The 18226-nt window shown below is 41.7% G+C and overlaps 1 protein-coding gene across 6 annotated transcripts in view; it reads left to right on the plus strand.

The window, feature by feature from the left end:
• Positions 1 to 463: 463 nt before the first annotated feature.
• gria1a (glutamate receptor, ionotropic, AMPA 1a) overlaps positions 464 to 18226 on the plus strand; it is a 213106-nt gene continuing 195343 nt past the window's right edge. For 3 of the 6 annotated variants that reach the window (XM_043703159.1, XM_043703161.1, XM_043703163.1), the window contains exons 1-2: positions 465 to 1136; positions 1347 to 1490. In XM_043703159.1, the coding sequence (XP_043559094.1) occupies positions 1055 to 1136; positions 1347 to 1490 (226 nt within the window). In that variant the 5' untranslated portion in view covers positions 465 to 1054. Of the gene's footprint in view, positions 1137 to 1346; positions 1491 to 18226 lie in introns of all 6 variants that reach the window. The other 3 variants (XM_043703160.1, XM_043703162.1, XM_043703164.1) reach the window with 2 other exon arrangements.

Here is an 18226-nt window from a genome sequence, read left to right on the forward strand (position 1 = left end):
CAGAGAGATCTGGGGGGCGGGGGTGGAGGGAGGCAACGTAAAATCAGATCAAGAAGCAAAATGTTTGCTGTTAGATGAAATAAATGTCAGTGTCCATCCAAGTCTGGGTGAACGGGGGGAGAACTGTGACTCCTTAATTGTTACTGCCCCCACCCACCCCTTTGTTTCTCTCTGTCCTCTTGAATTGACCGACGGAATGTGCAGCATTTTAATACGCCGCTCTCTCGCTCTTCTCATTCACTAACCGGCTCTCCACATCAGAGGGGGTTTTCACACTGTTTCCATGGTTACATTAGCCTATCTTCGAACCCTGCCACCCACTTACATCATTCAGTTATGTTGTAGGAAGATTCATTATTGTACAACCACGGGAAATGAGTCCTCCACTGATTTTTTTTTACAATCTCAACTCATTACACACACACAATCATGGCAACTGGCCGGGACAAGATTTTTATAAATAATAAATAATTATATAAATAATAAAGCCACTTTCGTTAATCCCTGGAGCCCCATTTCTGCAGTCACTGGGGAATGGTCCTCCTCTGAGTAAATTGATAATCAAGTCATGCTGCACATGTCTCACAGCCGAGAGCGCCTGATCGCGATTTGCCTGTCAAGAGCTGCAACAGTAAACAGGACCACTCCGCGCTGGGGCCGCTCCGAGCTGGGGACACTCCGCGCTGGGGCCGCTCCGAGCGGGGGACACTCCAGACTGGAGCCAGAGACTGGCGCCGCTGTTGGACAAAAGCCGCCTGTTGCTCCACCTTCCGGAGCGCGGAGATTGGTTGTTGCCTCCGCGCTGTGGACGCCCGGGCTCTGACTCCGCGCTGGGGACATTGTTTGCGAAGCAGCTCCGCGCTGGGGACGTTGTGCCTGTTTGTCTGTGTGTGCGCGCGTGTGTGTGTGTGAGAGAGTGAGCGGCAGCTCCGCGCTGGGGACGCGCTGGCAGCGAAGCAAATCCTCCTTTATCCAAAGCGGCGTTAAGGAGCGGGTAAGTGCAGAGACGGCGGGGAGAACGAGTCAAGCCCAGCTCGCCGATGCAAAAGGCAAAATGCAGCCATCCATCCTCACCATCCTGTGTTCGGGATTGTTGGGATGTGTTTTGGGAGCGTTTCCCAGCAGCTTGCAAATCGGTAAGGAGTTACTTCTGTGTCTGCATTTTCACACTTTCATTCATTCTTGCAAAGGAAAAAGTTGCTTTCATTTTTCCTATCAGCCAACTCCGAATTCTGCCCTGAATCTGCTGTGTTTTTGTCCTGATGTCATTTGGTCAGTGGATTGAAATTCCCTCTCAATTAATTCCCAATCCATCTCCTCTCTCTCTCTTCCATCCCTTCCCCCAGGTGCTCTCTTTCCCAAACAGCAATCCCAGGAATATTCCGCTTTCCGTTTCGGATTATCGTTCTACAACACGGACACTTTGTACAAACTCATCACCCAGACGGAGAACGTGGACATTAGCAACAGTTTCGCCGTCACGAACGCCTGTGAGTAAGAAAGGCGGAAAATAAAACGGGGAATTGATCCCGGGACTGGATAGCGACTAGCGACGGGTCTTAAAGGAACAGGGAGATCTTGGGTGCGAGAGCAACAGTGTTTGCGCTCCCCTTTAATAAGGACAGCTTGCAATGGAGTGCTTTAGGGGTTCATTGACTGGTGAGGGTACGGAGAGATACCGCTCTTAGGATAGTTACTGGCTGTGATCTCGGATTCAAAACCATCTGCCAGGAAATATCTTTTTTGGTATTTTTGCAACAAAATCCAACGCGAATGTTCGGGTAATTATTGCTAGCAGACTGTTACACAAGGTTGTTCATATTTGTTTTTAAGAAATTGCTGCACAATATTTATTGAAGTTGGTGTTGGGGAGTTGATCTTGTTTTATATTGCAGTTTGGATAGTCAGGATGAAATGCCGCTGCAGTTTCTAATTCCTAGGTTTCCAATGTTGTCTGATCTCCCTGAAATGGAGTCAGTGTGAGAGCATGCAAGAGAGCTGATCGTTTTAATACAGGGTTGTGCTACTCACTGGTCTAATTTACACACTTGGAGCTGTGTAACACAGGGAGCTTATTTGATCATCATTTGCTGTCCTTGCGTATGCTGTTGATATTCTTGGGATATTCCAAGTGACCACTGTAGATAGCATTGTTGCAGCATCTCCCCCAGTCTGCAGAGACAGTAACTCTGGGTTTTTCTCATTTTGAATTCTTTGAAAAGAAAGGTTTCCAATGTTAAGACTTTTGTACAAGTGTGGATCGTGGCAATCAGGAAGGACAGAACTGCTGAAGGTTTCAAAGACTGAGTTTGTGTTAGCTCCACTGGGAACAATTTGCAGACAGCAGCATGCAACGACTGGAGTCACCACCGAGCCAACCGTTTGCTTGCTGTCATTTTTACTGTTAATACAATATTAGGGTTCATGTGTATGCCACACCATGTTGTGAATGGAGATAGTGTGGATCTCAGTCTTCCCAGACTGGGAAATGAATTGAGACATGTGAGATTGAAAGAGGGTGACATTTGTACCTGACTCTTACCCGAGCTCCAGTCTATACTGGGTGAAATTAAAATCTGAGTTTAATAGGTTTTTATTTTGATAAGATCTCTCTTGTCAGCTATCTGACAACTAGTAAGATCAAACAATTTGGAGCCATTCTACTCCGGCTCATTCTAATTTTATAAGTCCTTTTAAAAAATCGTTTTATCTTAATTGTTTGTTCTATTCCGATATTTACTTTGATCCTTCTTTCCTGTCAAATATTTGTCTCTCCTATTCCAGCCCTACTATATTGTGCTTCTGCTTGATTGTAGATCAGTCATTTACTGAATACAACAGTCTGGGTCAGTTAATCAAGTCCTAAGCAGCTCACCCTGTCCCCATATTCCCCATTAGTTCCATGCACCATCCACTAGGTTTAGCTTAGATCCTCACTCTCCTCCACTACTGACTCACTGTTTCTGTTTCATTGACAGCCGTAAACAGAACTGCAGAATCTCTGAATTGTACATCACCAAGGTACTAACAGATACACACACTCAATGGAATATACATGCACAGAAAACACGGAAAATGAAAAATACATTCAAATGCCTACACAGACCCTCCAGAAATGACACACACATGCATGCGTCCACGCTCTTTAGTACAGACAATAAATAAATATATAATACACAAGCTCAACACTGACAATATGACAGAGGAAATGCAAGATATGATTCTCAGGTATGTGTAAACTGAGAATTGCATTGTGATCACTAGATCATTAAATGATCTGCCAGAGACTAACAAGGAGATTTGATAATTATTATTGACATTTTTTGCATTTCATCAAGACTGACATTGTAAATCAGTTTGTTTTCTTAATTTACCAGAATACAGTTTTAAGTCTGACTTTTCCTTTTCAATAATACAAAGCTCAAAATATTTTCCTAATCAACCTGTTCAGAAATATTATTATACTCCTCTAGAGCAGGTGAGACCTGAACCCAGGCCTGCCTAGCCAGGGGGTATGGACACTATCACAACACCACAATAGCTCCATATTAGAAGTCTTTGTGCGAAATAGCATAATTGAAGACTGGTGGCATCAGGCTTTCTGATATTCCCAAATGCAAAAAAATTGTTGTATTTAGTACAAGGCACCATTTTCCAGAGGTAGTGAGAGAACCCCTCTTGAATGGCTTTGGATGATAAATCCTCATTTTCTCAAGTGGTGATTAACCTGACAACACAATGTGCTGCGAACATCTGACATCTAGCGCACACTGAGATTGTTCATTGGATTCTGGGGATATCTGCGGTGAGTTTAAATATCCTGGGACATTATAGAGAGCCTACATAATAACAACACTGCTAACTCCTACTGTTTTCATTTTTATTCTGATCCAAGTCAGAGAATTTACCTTATGAGTTGGTCCCAGCTGTGGAGATAACAGTTTATGCACAATTGACTCCAATCGAGTTCTGATGGCTTTTATCTCCGAACAGATTGTGAGCAATATTGTTATTACATTTCCTAACAAATGAGAACACTTCCTGGCTGCAGTAAGAAGAGAATTCCCTCGGCTGGGAATGAATTAGTGAATTGGTTACTGCTATTGTAGTTACATGGTTATTGGCCATTGTACACACACACACAGTTAACGAATACTGTACACACAGGGTTAATATATGCTGTATTCATAGAATTAATGGACATTGTAGTCACAGGGTTAATAAATATTGCATTGAAATGTTATTGGAATTTGCTCTCACAACATTATACCAACAACAGTACCTCCTTAGATACAGTTAAATCTTCACAAATTTGAAGCCACTGTTTTTGAACGTGGCTCCAAACCCCAACTTTAGTGACTGATTTTGTCCATCAAGGTGGCAACTATCTGAGAATAAAAGCAGGCTGTTTGCAATTGTGGCGTCACACCTGATCCAAGATAGGCATCTGGCTACAGAATCTCACTCTGACTATGACTGTGCATTCCCGTCTTTGTCACCCCTCGTCTGTTTATCTCCTGTTGAAATTCCTGTTCATGGCTTTGCTGCTTCCAGACTTAACTATTCCTCCGCACTGCCGGCTGACCTACCACATTCTATTCTCTGTAAACTTGAAGTAATTTAAACCAGTGCTGCCCGTGTCCTCACTCCAGTAAATCCCATTCACCCATTATCCTTATGCTCAATCACCCACACTACCTTCTGCTCAAACCATTCCTTAATTTTAAAAAATTCTCTTCCTTGTTTTTAAATCCCTTCATGGCTTCATCACCCCCACCCCCAAGCCTCCGCAATCTTCTACAGGCACACAACTCTGAGAACCTCTGGTCACTTGCAAATCCCCGATTTTAATTGGTCTGCCATTGCAGGCTGTATCTTCAATTGCTTGGGCCCTCTGCTCTGTAATTTCCTGCCTAAATGTCTCAGCTTCTATAGTGCATTTTCAGCCTTAAAGGTGCAATTTAAAACCTATGGTCTTTGACACAAGGTTTGGTCACAGTTTCAAATACTGTCTTATTTAGCTCCATGTCTATTTTTGCTTTTTATGATCCTGTGAGGTAGTTTGGGATGGTCTATTATCGTGCTGTGTTGCTATGATTTGTGAGTTACAGAACACTCAAAGGGCAATTGGACATCAGATTCACAGGGTAACTGGGTGCTGTGCTCAGAGTATTATTGTACATTTAATTCACCAGATGTTTGGAAGTTATATTTCTAAGGCTACTGTGTATTGTACTCACAGGATTATTGGACATTTTGAGTGTTACATTCACTGGATTATTGACATTCTGCTGACAAGTTATCCTTCTCACAGGTTTATTGAACATTGCAGACACAGTATTATTGAAATGCCTTCTCAGAGTTATTGCACAATTCTTAAAAAATTGTTCATGGGATGTGGACATCATTGGCCAGGACAGCATTTATTGTTTGCCCCTATTGCCTTAGAGACAGTGTGGTGAGCTGAACGTTTGAACTGCCGGAGTGTAGGATCTAAGCTCAATGCTATTTGGAAGAGAGTTCCAGAATTTTGGCCCAGCGACTGTAAGGGAATGATGATATATTTCCAAGTCAGGAAGGTGTGTGATTGGAGGGGAATTTCAGGTGGTGGTGTTCTCAGGCATCTGTTGCCCTTACCCTTCTGGGTGGCTGAGGTCATGGGTTTAGAAGGTGCTTTAAAAGGGGCCTTACAGAATTGCTGCCGTCTACCTTGTAAATGGCACAAAATGTTGCTACTGTGCATCAGTGGTAGAAGGAGTGAATGTTCAGCATGTCAATACAGCAAGGTACTCGTCCTCGGTGGTGTTGATGTACCTAATAAATAGGAGTAGGACTAGGCCTTTTGGCCCCTGAAGTCTGCTTCACCGTTCAATAGGATCATGACTGATCGGCTCCAGGCTTCAACTCCTCTATTGTGCCAGCTCCTTGATACTTCGAAAATCTATCTACTTGCTCTTTAAATACTTTCAATGATCTAGCCTCCATAATTCTCTGAGCGAGAGAATTCCTGACGTTCACTAGGAGAAGAAATTCCTTCACAGCTCAGTTGTAAATGAGTATCCCTATATTTTGTAATTATGTCCTCTATTTTGAGATTTACCCACTAACGGGAACATCTTCTCACCACCTAGCCTGTAAAGCTTCCTCTGAATATTTTCTATCACTCTGCGAGTACATCCATTAACCCTCTGAATACACAGTAATTAAACCTGTACTCACAGGTTTAATGGATGCTGTACTCACAGGAGTGTTTGACATTATATTCAGAAAGTTAGAAGACATTGTACTCAGAGGGTTAATGGATATACTTGCAGAGTAATTGGATATTGTACTCACAGAGTTGTTGAACATGGCATGTCTGTGTCATTGGACATCACAGTCTTAATGTTTTGGAACATTGAGCTCACAGGAATCTTCCATATTCTACTCAGCATTATTTGAAATTGTTCACACAGAATAATTAGGTTCTGCATTCCCATGTCTGTTGAAGATTATGCTTACAGGGCAAGTGGGCACCGTACACACAGGTTTAACAGGCTTATTGTTATTGTCATGTTGGCACTGTCCTCACAGGATTCTTGGACACCATACTCACGGGGTCTTTGGAGAATAAGTTCTTATTTTTTACTGGCACTGTACTCACAACACGTTAAGACTTTGTACACCCAATATAGTTGAAGTCATAGATTCATAGACTCCCTGCAGTGCAGAAAGAGGTTATCGAGACCACTCTTGTGGAAGTTATACTGATGAGTATTCTGTTTGTTAATCAATGTTATGTGTGATTGGACTAAGAATCCAGAGACCTGCACTAAAGCCATGGGATCACAAGTTAAAACATCACTATACACCAGCTGGTGTAATATACATTCAATTACTTAATTAATAATTATAAAACTTGGAGTTGACAGCTTTTCCTCAAAATGGGGCCATGAAACTACTATTATTGATTGCCATAAAAACCCTTATGGTTCACATATATCCTTTAAGGAAGGAAAGTGGTCATCCTTATCCTCGCGTGATGCAACAGCAGTGTGGTTGAATTTTAAGTGCCCTGGAAAATGATTGACCAACCCACTCAGTTGTACCAATCTGCTACAGAAAGATCAAAAAAGAGTAAAACTAAATGAACTACCTGGCATCCACCAAGGCACCAAAAACAACTGTGGCACATCCAGCCCTGACAACCCTACAAAGTTCTCCTTACGACTATCTGGTGACTTGTGACAAATTTGGGAGAGCTGTCCCATAGATTGGTCAAGCAACAATCTGACATAGTCATACTCATGACAACCTGCCTCATAGTCAACGTCCCAGGCAGCACGGTCATTATTGCCGAAGGTAACCTATCCCACCAGCAGATTGACTCAGTCTAAGTGGTAGCACAGTGATATTCGGTTAGAATGGAGTTCCCTGGGAGTCCTCAATCTGGACTCTGGTTCTTATGAAGTCTCATGGCATTGGTAACACATGGACAAATCTTACAACTGATGAATATCTACTGCTCACCCACAGCTGATAAGTCAATACTCCTCTGTTTTGAACACTACTTGGAGGAAATAATGAAGTTGGCAGTTGCACAGAATGTAATCTGGTGATGGTGTCTTCAATGCGTAGCCTGAGGGGTAGCTTGGCTGAATAAGATGGCTAAATCCAGAAGGACATAGCTGCGAGACTGGGGTTTTGGCAGATGGTGAGAGATCCAAGAAGAGGGGAAATCCTACTTGATCTGGTCCTCACTTGTCTATCTGTCACAGATGCATCTGCCATTATAATATTGGGAGGAGTGGTCACTATGTGGCCATTGTGAAATCAAAATCCCATATTCATACTGAAAGGTAGCATCCATCATGTTGTGTAGTACTATAACCATGTTAAATTCGACAGGTTCAGAACACCAGCAACTCAAAATTGGACATCCGCACAGTTTTGTTGGCCATCAACAGCAGAAGAATTGTATTCCGTCTCAAGTTGTAACCTTGTTACCCAGCATGCCCCCACCCTACCTTGGCGATCGAACCAGACGATTAACTCTGGTTCAATGCAAAGTGTAAGAGGGAGTGCCAAGAGCAGCATGCCTCATAATAAAGTGTCAACCTGATGAAAACAGAAAAAGACTATGTGTATGCCAAACAGCAGATGCCAATATATGATGGCCAGAGTCATAGAGTCATACAGAATGGAAACAGACCCTTCGGTCCAACCCATCCACGCTGACCAGGTATCCTAAATTAATCTAGACCCATTTGCCAGCATTTGGCCGACATCCCTCTAACCCTTCCTATTCACATACCCATCCAGATGCCTTTTATATGATTAATTTCACCAGCCTTCACCACTACCTCTGGCAGCTTATTCCATATATGCACCACTCTCTGCATGAAAAAGTTACCCCTTAGGTCCCTTTTAAATCTTTCCCCACTCACCTTAAATCTATGCCCTCTAATTTTGGGCTCCCCTACCATGGCGAAATAAAAACGTTGGTTATTTACTCTATCCATGCCCCTCATGATGTTATATGCCCCTCTAAATGATCACCCCTCAGTCTCCGACGCTCAGTCTATTCAGCCTATCCCTGTAGCTCAAACCCTCCAACCCTGGCAACATCTTTATAAATCTTTTCTGCACCTTTTAACATTTAATAATACCTTTCCTATAGCAGGAAGGCCAGAATTGAATGCAATATTCAAAAGTAACCTAACCAATGTCCTGTACAGTCTCAACATGACATTCCAAGTCCTATAATGAGTACACTGACCAATAAATGTAAGTGTACTAAAGGTCTATTTTATTACACTATTTATCTGTGACTCCACCTTCAAGAAATTATGAAGCTGCACCCCAAGATCACTTTGTTTGGCCACAATCTGCAGGAGCTTACAATTAGTAAATAAGACCTGCCTTAATTTGCCTTATCAAAATGCAACACTTCACATTTATCTAAATTAAACTCCACCTGCTACTCCTCGGCCCATCGGCCCATCTGATAATGGTCCCATTGTACTCTGCGATAACCTTCTTTGCTGTCCACTACACCACCAATTTTGGTGTCCTCTGAAAACTAACCATTCCTGCTGTATTCAAATCATAATTATTTATATAAATGACAAAAAGTAGTGGACCCAGCATCAATCATTGCAGCACACCACTGGTCACAGGCCTCCAGTCTAAAAACAACCCTCCATCACCATCCTCTGTCTCCTACCTTCAAACCAATTTTATATCCAAATGGCTAGCTCTCCCTAGATTTCATGTAATCTAGTGTTGCTAACCAGTCTACCATTCAGAACCTTATTGAATGCCTTGCTGAAGTCCATATAGACAACATCCATGGTTCTGCCTTCATTAAATTTGTTTGTCATTTCTTCAACAAACTCAATCAAGTCAGTGAGACATGATTCCACCCACAAAGCCATGTTGATTATTAAAGGTCCTTGCCTTTCCAAATGTAAATCCTGTCCCTCAGAAACCTCTCCAAACCACTTAGCCACCACTGACATCAGACTCACCGGTCTACAGTTCTCTGGCTTTTACTTACCAGTTTTCTTAAATAATGGCACCACATCAGCCAGCTTCCAATCTTCTGGCAACTCATCCATGGTTATTAATGATACAAATGTCCCAGCAATCATTTCTCTAGCTTCCCACAAAGTTCGAGGGTATACCTGATCAGGTTCCAGGGACTTATCCCCCTTTACGCATTTTAAGACATCCAGCACTTCCTCCTCTGAAATATGGACCCTTTTCAAGATATCAATATTTATTTCTCCAAGTTTTGTAGCTTCCATATCCTTCTCCAAATACTGTTGCAAAATACCTGTCTAGTATCTCATCCTTCTCTGTGATTCCATACATAAACAGCCTTGTTGATCTTTAAGAAGTCCTATCCTCTCTCTATTTACTCTTTTGCCCTTAATGTATTTGTAGAATCTCTTTGTATTCTTCTTAACCCTATTTTGACTCAGAAGAAAAGGATCAGATCAAAGTTCTGTAGTTCTATTACATTCAATGATGAATGGCAGTGGACAAATAACACGTGACGAGTGAGTTAGGCTGCACAAATATCCACATCCTCAATGATGGGAGCCCAAAAGAGAAGGCTGAGCATTTGAAACGGTCTTTAACCAGAAATGATAAGTGGATTATCCATCAAGGCCTCCTCATGAGCTCCCCAGCATCACAAATGTTAGTCTTCGGCCACTTAAATTCCATTCACATTCTGAAGGCATTGAATTCTACAAAGGCTATGGATCCTACAAAACTCCAGCAATAGCAGTGAAGACTGTGCTTCAAGATTAGCTGCACCTTTAGCCAAGCTCTTCTAGCAGAGCTATAAGACTGGGATCTAAGTGATGATATGGAACATTGCTCAGAATAGATCCAGTTCCCTAAAAGCAGTACTATTCCAATCTGGCCAATTACAATGTTAAGGTCATCAGCAAAGTGGTACAAGGTACTATCATCAACTGTGACATTCAGACAATAATAACCTGTTTCACTGACATTGTTGATCTTTTTATAGCCTTGGTCAAAAGATAGTCAAGAATGGAAGAGGTGAGGCAAGAGCGAATGCCCTTTTACAAAAATGTAACAGAGTGTTGTAAAAGTAGCCTGGGCAAAGTTGAGGCCAATGGGAATCAGAGGCACATTTCTCCTCTGGTTGGAGTCATACCTGGCACAAAGGAAGGTGGTTGTGTTTGAATAAGGTCATTCATCTCAGTCCTAGAAGATTGCTACAGGACTCCCTTAGGCCTAGGGTAGTGTCCTAGGCCAGCATTTATTGTCCATCCTTAGTTGTCCTTAAGAAGGGGGTGGTGAGCTATGTTCTTGAACCACTGCAGTACATTTGGTACACACAGATGCCATTAAGGAGGGAGTTGAAGGAACAGCAATATATTTCCAAATCAGGGTGGTGAATGGCTTGATTTTCCTATGTGTCTGCTGCCCTTGCCCTTCTAGATGGTAGTGTTTGTGAGTTTGGAAAGTTCTGTCTAAGGAGCCCTGGTAAATGTCCACAGTGCATCATGCAGATGATACGCACAGCTGCTTCTGAGTTCTGGGAGTGGAGGGATGGGATGTTTGTGGATGTGGTGCCAATCAAATGGCTGATTGACCTAAATGGTGCCAAGCTTCACCTCCAATGAATGAATAAAAAAATTCCAAACATCTTCAGCAACTTCAATAATGACCTTTCCTCCATTATACATCAATAATGTCCTTTGCTAATGATTGTACAATGTTTAGTTATTGGCAACTTTCCAGATACCAAAGTGGTCGGTGTCCATGTACAGCAATATATGGCCAATATCCAAGGTTGGGATGCAAGCAACATTCAGACCATACAAGTACCAAGCAATGACCATCTCCATCGAGAACCCAACAGTCACCCGTTGACATTGTCATCACTGAATGTACCACTTTCAATATCCTGGATGTCAACATCGTTGACTAAAAAAATGATCTGGACCAACCAAATAAATATCTGGCAACTATAGCATGTCAGCTACTGGGAGTTCTGAGTTGAGTAACTCAACATCTGTTTGTCTAAGAAGGATTACTTTCCAGAAGGTACATGTAAGAGATGTGTTGGAGTACTCTGTGCTTGCCCGGATGAACATCAATCCAGTAATGCTCAATATACTTAATACCATCCAGAACAAAGCAGCCAATTGATCAGTATCCCTATCCACCACCTTCAGCAGTCTCCCTCTTTACCACTGAAGTACAGTAGCAGCAATGTATACCATCTACAAGATGCATTGCAGCAAATCACCAAGGCTTCTTTGACAGCGCCTTCCAGAAGGACAAGGGCAGCAGACGAATAGAAACAACCCCACCTGCAAGTTTACCCCCAAGCCAAACTCCAGCCTAACTTGGGAGGTTTATCTTTTTTTTACACTCTTGCTGAATCAAAATCCCAGAATTCCTAATAGCACCAAGAATGTACCTACCTCAATGGTCTGCAGTGGTTCACCGAAGTGGCTCATCATCACCTTTGCTTGGGCAATAAGCACTGGCCATACCAGCAGCACACACTCTCTGAAAGAGTAGAAAAAAAACTTCAAATATTACTGCTCATTGCAATCACTGGCGTTTTGGAAATTCTGTTCACAGGGTTATCAGATATTGTACTTACTGGATTATTGGAGATTACATTGAGAGATGAGACCTATTGGAAATTCTACACATTGACCTATTGAGCATTGTACTCTGAGGGCATTGATCAGATAGTGCATTGTACAATCATTGATGTTAGACATTGTTCTTGCAGGATGATTGGACCTAGAGTTCATGATGTTACATGACCTTCTTTTACAAGTTTATTCAACATTGTAATTGCAATACAGTTCATAAGGTCTTGGACATTGGATTCACAAGATTCTTCCACATTCTACTGAACCTTATTTGACATTTTACATATGGGTTATTCAATTCTCTATTTATTGTGTAATTTGACATTGTGTTTATAAGGTTACAGGACAGTGTACTTATCATTTTATGAGACAAACTTAAGAAGGGCAAGTCATTTTTTTTTTAGAAAGCAGTCCTCTATTTGCAACCAATTCTGAATGTTATTTTATTAGTTCTGTCACATTACTAAGCATTGCAACTTCTTAGAAACATTATCAAATTAAAATTATGGATGTTCCTGTTCATTACTGATATTTATCGGTTGTTGATTGCTCAAATAATTATTCAGTAAATTTGGCAATATTACTGGGATCCTTGAGAGTCCTAATCAGTGCTCGATATCCACGTGTTACAAAACCCATCAAAAATTCTGAGTTTTGTGCAGTGTATTACTCCCGAGTTTCCTGGCAAGCCCAAATCCCTCAATTAATAAGATAATTTATTTAAGAAAACTATTTGCTCATTGTGGAATTAGTATTTGTGGGAGCTTGCTGTGTTTAAATGCACAGCCAGGTTTCCTACATTGTGATAGTGATTATTCTTCTAAGTTTGTTTGTTGGCTGGAATGTATGGTCTGTTATCTGGAGGATGTTCAAGGTGCTCTATAAGTGCATTTATAATCTTCCCTCTTTTTCTTTCTTTCTCTTTAGTTGTGATCTAGAATGTGGTGTCTGAAGGGGTAGTGGAAAGAGTGTCTGTATTAACTTCCAAATGGATAAGTACTTGAAGGAAAACATTTGCACGGAAACAGCAGAGGGGACTGGGGGAAATGTATAGCTTTTATGATCCCTTGTTTCTCTTACCCTCTCTTTCCATCTCATTTTTTTTCCTTCTTTCTTAATTGAATAATAATCGAATTATAATTATAATGAATAGTAATTGACCATTAGCTTTATGTGCCTTATTAAAAATGAGCATATACCATGATCCTAATAGATTTTGAGATGCAGAGTCTTTTGTGCCTGTATTGCTCACCAGACAGAAATGAGCTGCTTCTGTTTACCATAAAGCCTCCTTTATTTCTGCCTGGTTAGTTTTATACTGCATTTCCGAGTGCCTTTTCTTAATTAGTTTTATAAGATTCAGGATTTTGATTTTATAATTCAAAGTATTAATAAAATTAGCCAGCAGTCTATTCCTCCTACTCCCTCTGTGTTCCATCCCTGCTGACTTCCCCTTCTGGGAATCCTGCTCAATCCAGACTCGCCTCATCATCTCCCGCTCTAACTCTATTTTGCCCTGGGACCCAGTGGGACTTAGCCTTTGTGGCTCTCTCCTCCTCCTACATTCTTTTCCAACTCCTACAATCTAAACAACATAGACACTTTGACTCACCCCCACCTGATACGTTCTCATTGATTTTGTTTTCTCCCTTGGTCGTTCCAGTCACTGCAACTTTTCCGATTTTGAAAGTTATGAGCTGATGAACTTCCAAACCGTGATTATATTTTGGAGTGAATGCAGATGTGCCCATGTGTTACAGCTGGTGCTCTGTTGGAATGCCTCTCGGAGTAATCTGTTTGCGAGAATACGGAATACAGGAACAGTGTGAAGCTTTCTAAAGTGCTTGGAGTGTAGCCTTACTGTATTGATCCAGAAATGTGTTATTGTGTCTTCTAGCTAAAACCACAAAAGAAAGTGAGATAACCTGGTGGGAGGAGATATTGTCCATCTCTTTGACTTCTAGTCCATCTGTCTACTTCTCTTCCTGTCTGTCTACTCTTCTCTTTATCCATCTTTCTACCTTTTTAATGACGTCTCTGATGGTCTAACCTGCCGTGTGGCTATCATATTGTCTGCTTTTCTGTCTACCTTTCTCATCTATGGATCTGTCTCCTTAACTTGATAGCTGCTTGTCTTCATATCGGCCGTTTTTGATTTGATCTGAATACACAAATAGATACAAAAGAAGGAGCTGGTATTCATATCACACCTTTGGGAAATCTCATAATGTACCACCGCCAATTAAATAATCTTAAATTGAGTATTGCTGAAAAAAACCTACACTTTGTCGAAATATTACATCTTGTGGTCGTCAGGATGATTTGCAAGAAATAACAAGGTGAAAGGAAAACAACATTTGTAGCATGCGAGAGGAGAGTGCTGATTTGTTTCCAAGTAGATTCTGGTGAAGGCATTGCTGTGTTGTCTCCACGGTGATTCTTACAAATTGTCCAGGTTTGAACAAGATTGAAAAACTTTGACAAAGTCTGTTTTATTTTTGCAATACAATTTTGCATCACCAAACGACAATTTGTGTTTTAAAATTGTACTCGGCAAACGTAGTTATTAATGTTTACATAGCAACATCGCTGAATGAGCTAAATGATGAGAAAACTGGTTTCTGATAATACTGGTTAAGGAAAAAATTTTGACCAAGATACAGAAACATGTTTGCTCTTCTTCAAATGCTGATAAATCTTTAAATCCACCAAGTAAGTTGTTATTCATGAGACTGCCTCTGTAGTGGGGCATTACTCCATTATACTACACCTATGACTGATCGGTATTACCTCAGTACTGACCCTCTGATAGTGCAGCACTCCCTTAGTACTGACCCTCTGATAGTGCAGCACTCCCTTAGTACTGACCCTCTGACAGTACGGCACTCCCTCAGTACTGACCCTCTGACAGTACGAGGTAAAAACAATGACTGCAGATGCTGGAAACCAGATTCTGGATCAGTGGTGCTGGAAGAGCACAGCAATTCAGGCAGCATCCGAGGAGCTTCGAAATCGACGTTTCGGGCAAAAGCCCTTCATCAGGAAGGGCTTTTGCCCGAAACGTCGATTTCGAAGCTCCTTGGATGCTGCCTGAATTGCTGTGCTCCTCTGACAGTACGGCACTCCCTCAGTACTGACCCTCTGGCAGTGCAGCATTCTCTGAGTACTGACTCTCTGATAGTGTAGCATTCCCTCAGTACTGACCCTCTAGCAGTGCAGCATTCCCTCAGTACTGACCCTCTGGCATTGTGACGTTCCCTCAACACTAACCCTCTGACAGTGCGGCACTCCCTCAGTACTGACCCTCTGATAGTGCAGCAGTCTTTCAGTACTGACACTGCACTGTCAGAGGGGTGGTACTGAGGGAGCATTACATGTCACAGGGACAGTACTGAGGTAACTCTGCAATGGTGGAGAGGCAGTATTGGGGAAGTGCTGTACATTTTTAACAGCACACATTTTTAACTGCTACACTGTTGAAGGTGCTGTCTTTTGATTGGAATTTAACGGGAAGACCTTCCAGTCATCTTAGATGGATGCAAAAGAGTCAGTGTCATTATTTTGAAGAAAAGTAGGGAAATTCCTACAAATGTCCTGGTGTAATGTTGATCCCTCAGTCATCACCACTTAGAAATATGGCCATTATCATGGGAGTTTGCTGTGTTACAACTACTTTACTTCCTAACTAACAGAAATGACTGAGATTTAGATACCATTCATTGGCTGTGAACATTGATGGTAAGGATTAATCTCTCTCTCTCTTTCTAAGTGTGCAGATGATATTAATTCCTGTAACACGTTCTTTGAAATTGGCAACAGAGAACACAAACACAGATATTGAAAAATATAAATTAATCCATACTTTGGAATTAATGTATCAGAACATGATTGCAAAACAAAGACAGATTTTCCATTTCTTATTGGGAAATGGAGATCATTCATAATCCAATTTACTGGTGGATTAGGCTTAACACTCTCTACCTGTTTCTGAGAGTTAGGAGTTAATGAGTGAGATCACATTGAATGTAGCCACATTGTGTTGGACAGTAGCTAGAAGGAGAACGCTTATTTTAAGAAAACAAATGAAGCGCTGAAACTGAAGAAGGAAAAAGGTGAGAGGGAGGGAGCAGTGAATATCAATGAAGTTAGCTCGAGGTGACATCTTCATAAGCAATCCCTTGGAATTGAGAATATTGCTTCCAGTCTGACTTGATGTGTTCTGAAAGGCTTGATGAGTGCACTTTGTGAACTGCAGTCTTACTACACGCTGCTCCTCAAAATGTAAGTTTCTTTTCACAAAATGAGCCTTCTCCGTTTTATTGATCACAAGCCAGGGTCTCACATGAATCAGTCGGGATATTAAAATCCTTCAGGGATACTTTGAGGGCATCCGTAAAGTGTTTCCGCTGTCCTGGGATTCTCCTGCTGGGATGGAGTTCTGAGTGGAAAGGGAGAATGGCATCAGAGATGCAAGGGCGAGTCCATTTTGGGTGATGTGAGTGCCTTATGCTGGGCAAGTTGGCCCAGTAGATGATGCTGCTGTTGGGGTGCTGCTCTTGCCAGTGGTTCTGTTTGGTGACAACCTGAGTTCAAAGTCTGTGGATCTGCAGAGGGAAACATGGCTGAGGGAGGGTGAGGGAGTTCCACCATTTGAAGAACAAACTCAAGAATGCGAGGAGTGCCAAAGTTTGGAATCCCAGGAAATAGTGAGTAATAGGAGAAGAGTCAGTGAATGTTGATTCCAAAGTAGAGAATATGAATCTATAACATAAGGAGATTCAGAGGAAGAGGAGGAAAATCAAAGCAAGAGGATGAGAGACTGGAGAGAACGCAATCTCATCAGGAATTCTTCTGATCTTGTGGTTTTCCCATGGAGACTAGGGGAAAGGTTGAAAAACAATAACTTGCACCTTTAATGTAATAAAATGTCCCAAAGCACTTCATGATCTGATTTTTAAAAGATGCATCAAGTCACACATAAATATCTGAAAACAGATGACCAAAGCTTTGGCTAGAGGCAGGTTTTCCTGACTTTTCAAAGCAGGAAAGTGACATAGAGAGTTAGAGGTAAAGAGAGGGAATTCCAGTATCCAGAAAGCCTGCAACAGTGAAACAATTAAAATCTGGGGTGCAAATAAGGTAGAACTAAATGAAGTTTGAAACACTAGAACTGTTTGTGACTGGAGATTATGTAAGGCTGAAGCCAAAGCAAAATTTAAATGTGAATTTAAATGAGAATTTTAACATTGAGATATCGTTTAACCAAAGAATGAAGGGTGAACAAGATTTGCTACAAGTTAGGGCATGGTTGTCAGAGTCATGGGTGACCTCAAGGCTCCAGAGGGTGGAATATGGGAGGCCAGACAGACATTCATTGGAATTGCAAAGTTCAAAAGTGACAAATACATGGATTCTGGTATCAGCAGCAAATAAGCTGAGGCAGAGGCAGAATCCGGCATTGTGACAGTGGTGGAATTGCAGTGTAAGAACGGGGAAGTCTTATTGCAATTGGGCAAGGTACTGGTAAGACTGCATCTGGAGTACTGTGAGCAATTTAGGTCTCCTTATTTGAGGAGAGCTATTATTTCATTGGAGACAGTTCAAACAAGGTTCACTAGGATGATCCCCCATGTGGAAGGGTTGTTTTGTGAATAAATGCTGGGTCTCTACTCATTGAAATTTCAAAGAATGAGAGGTGGTTTCATTGAAACACATAGAATTCTTAGGGGTGTGATGGGCTAAATGCTGAGGGGATGTTTCCCATCATGGGAGAGTCTAGAACTAGAGGGTATGTTCTCAGAATAAAGGATTGCTGATTTAAGACTGAGATGAAAAAGAATTTCTTCCCTCAGAGGGGTGTGAGTCTTTGGAACTCCTTGGCACAGAGAACTGTGGAGGCAGAGTCCTTGTGTAAATTTATAACTGGGATAGATCCTTGATCAGCAATGGAAGCAATAGTTATGGGTAAAATGCAGGAAAGTGAATGTGAGGAACATCAGATCAGGCATGATCCTGTTGAATGGTGGGGCAGACATAGGGGCTGAACCACCCACTCTTGTTCTTATTTCTTAAGGTCGTACAGTCAAAGGTAG

Source organism: Chiloscyllium plagiosum, chromosome 14 (genome assembly GCF_004010195.1).
Source record: "Chiloscyllium plagiosum isolate BGI_BamShark_2017 chromosome 14, ASM401019v2, whole genome shotgun sequence".
Classification (NCBI taxonomy): Eukaryota; Metazoa; Chordata; class Chondrichthyes; order Orectolobiformes; family Hemiscylliidae; genus Chiloscyllium; species Chiloscyllium plagiosum.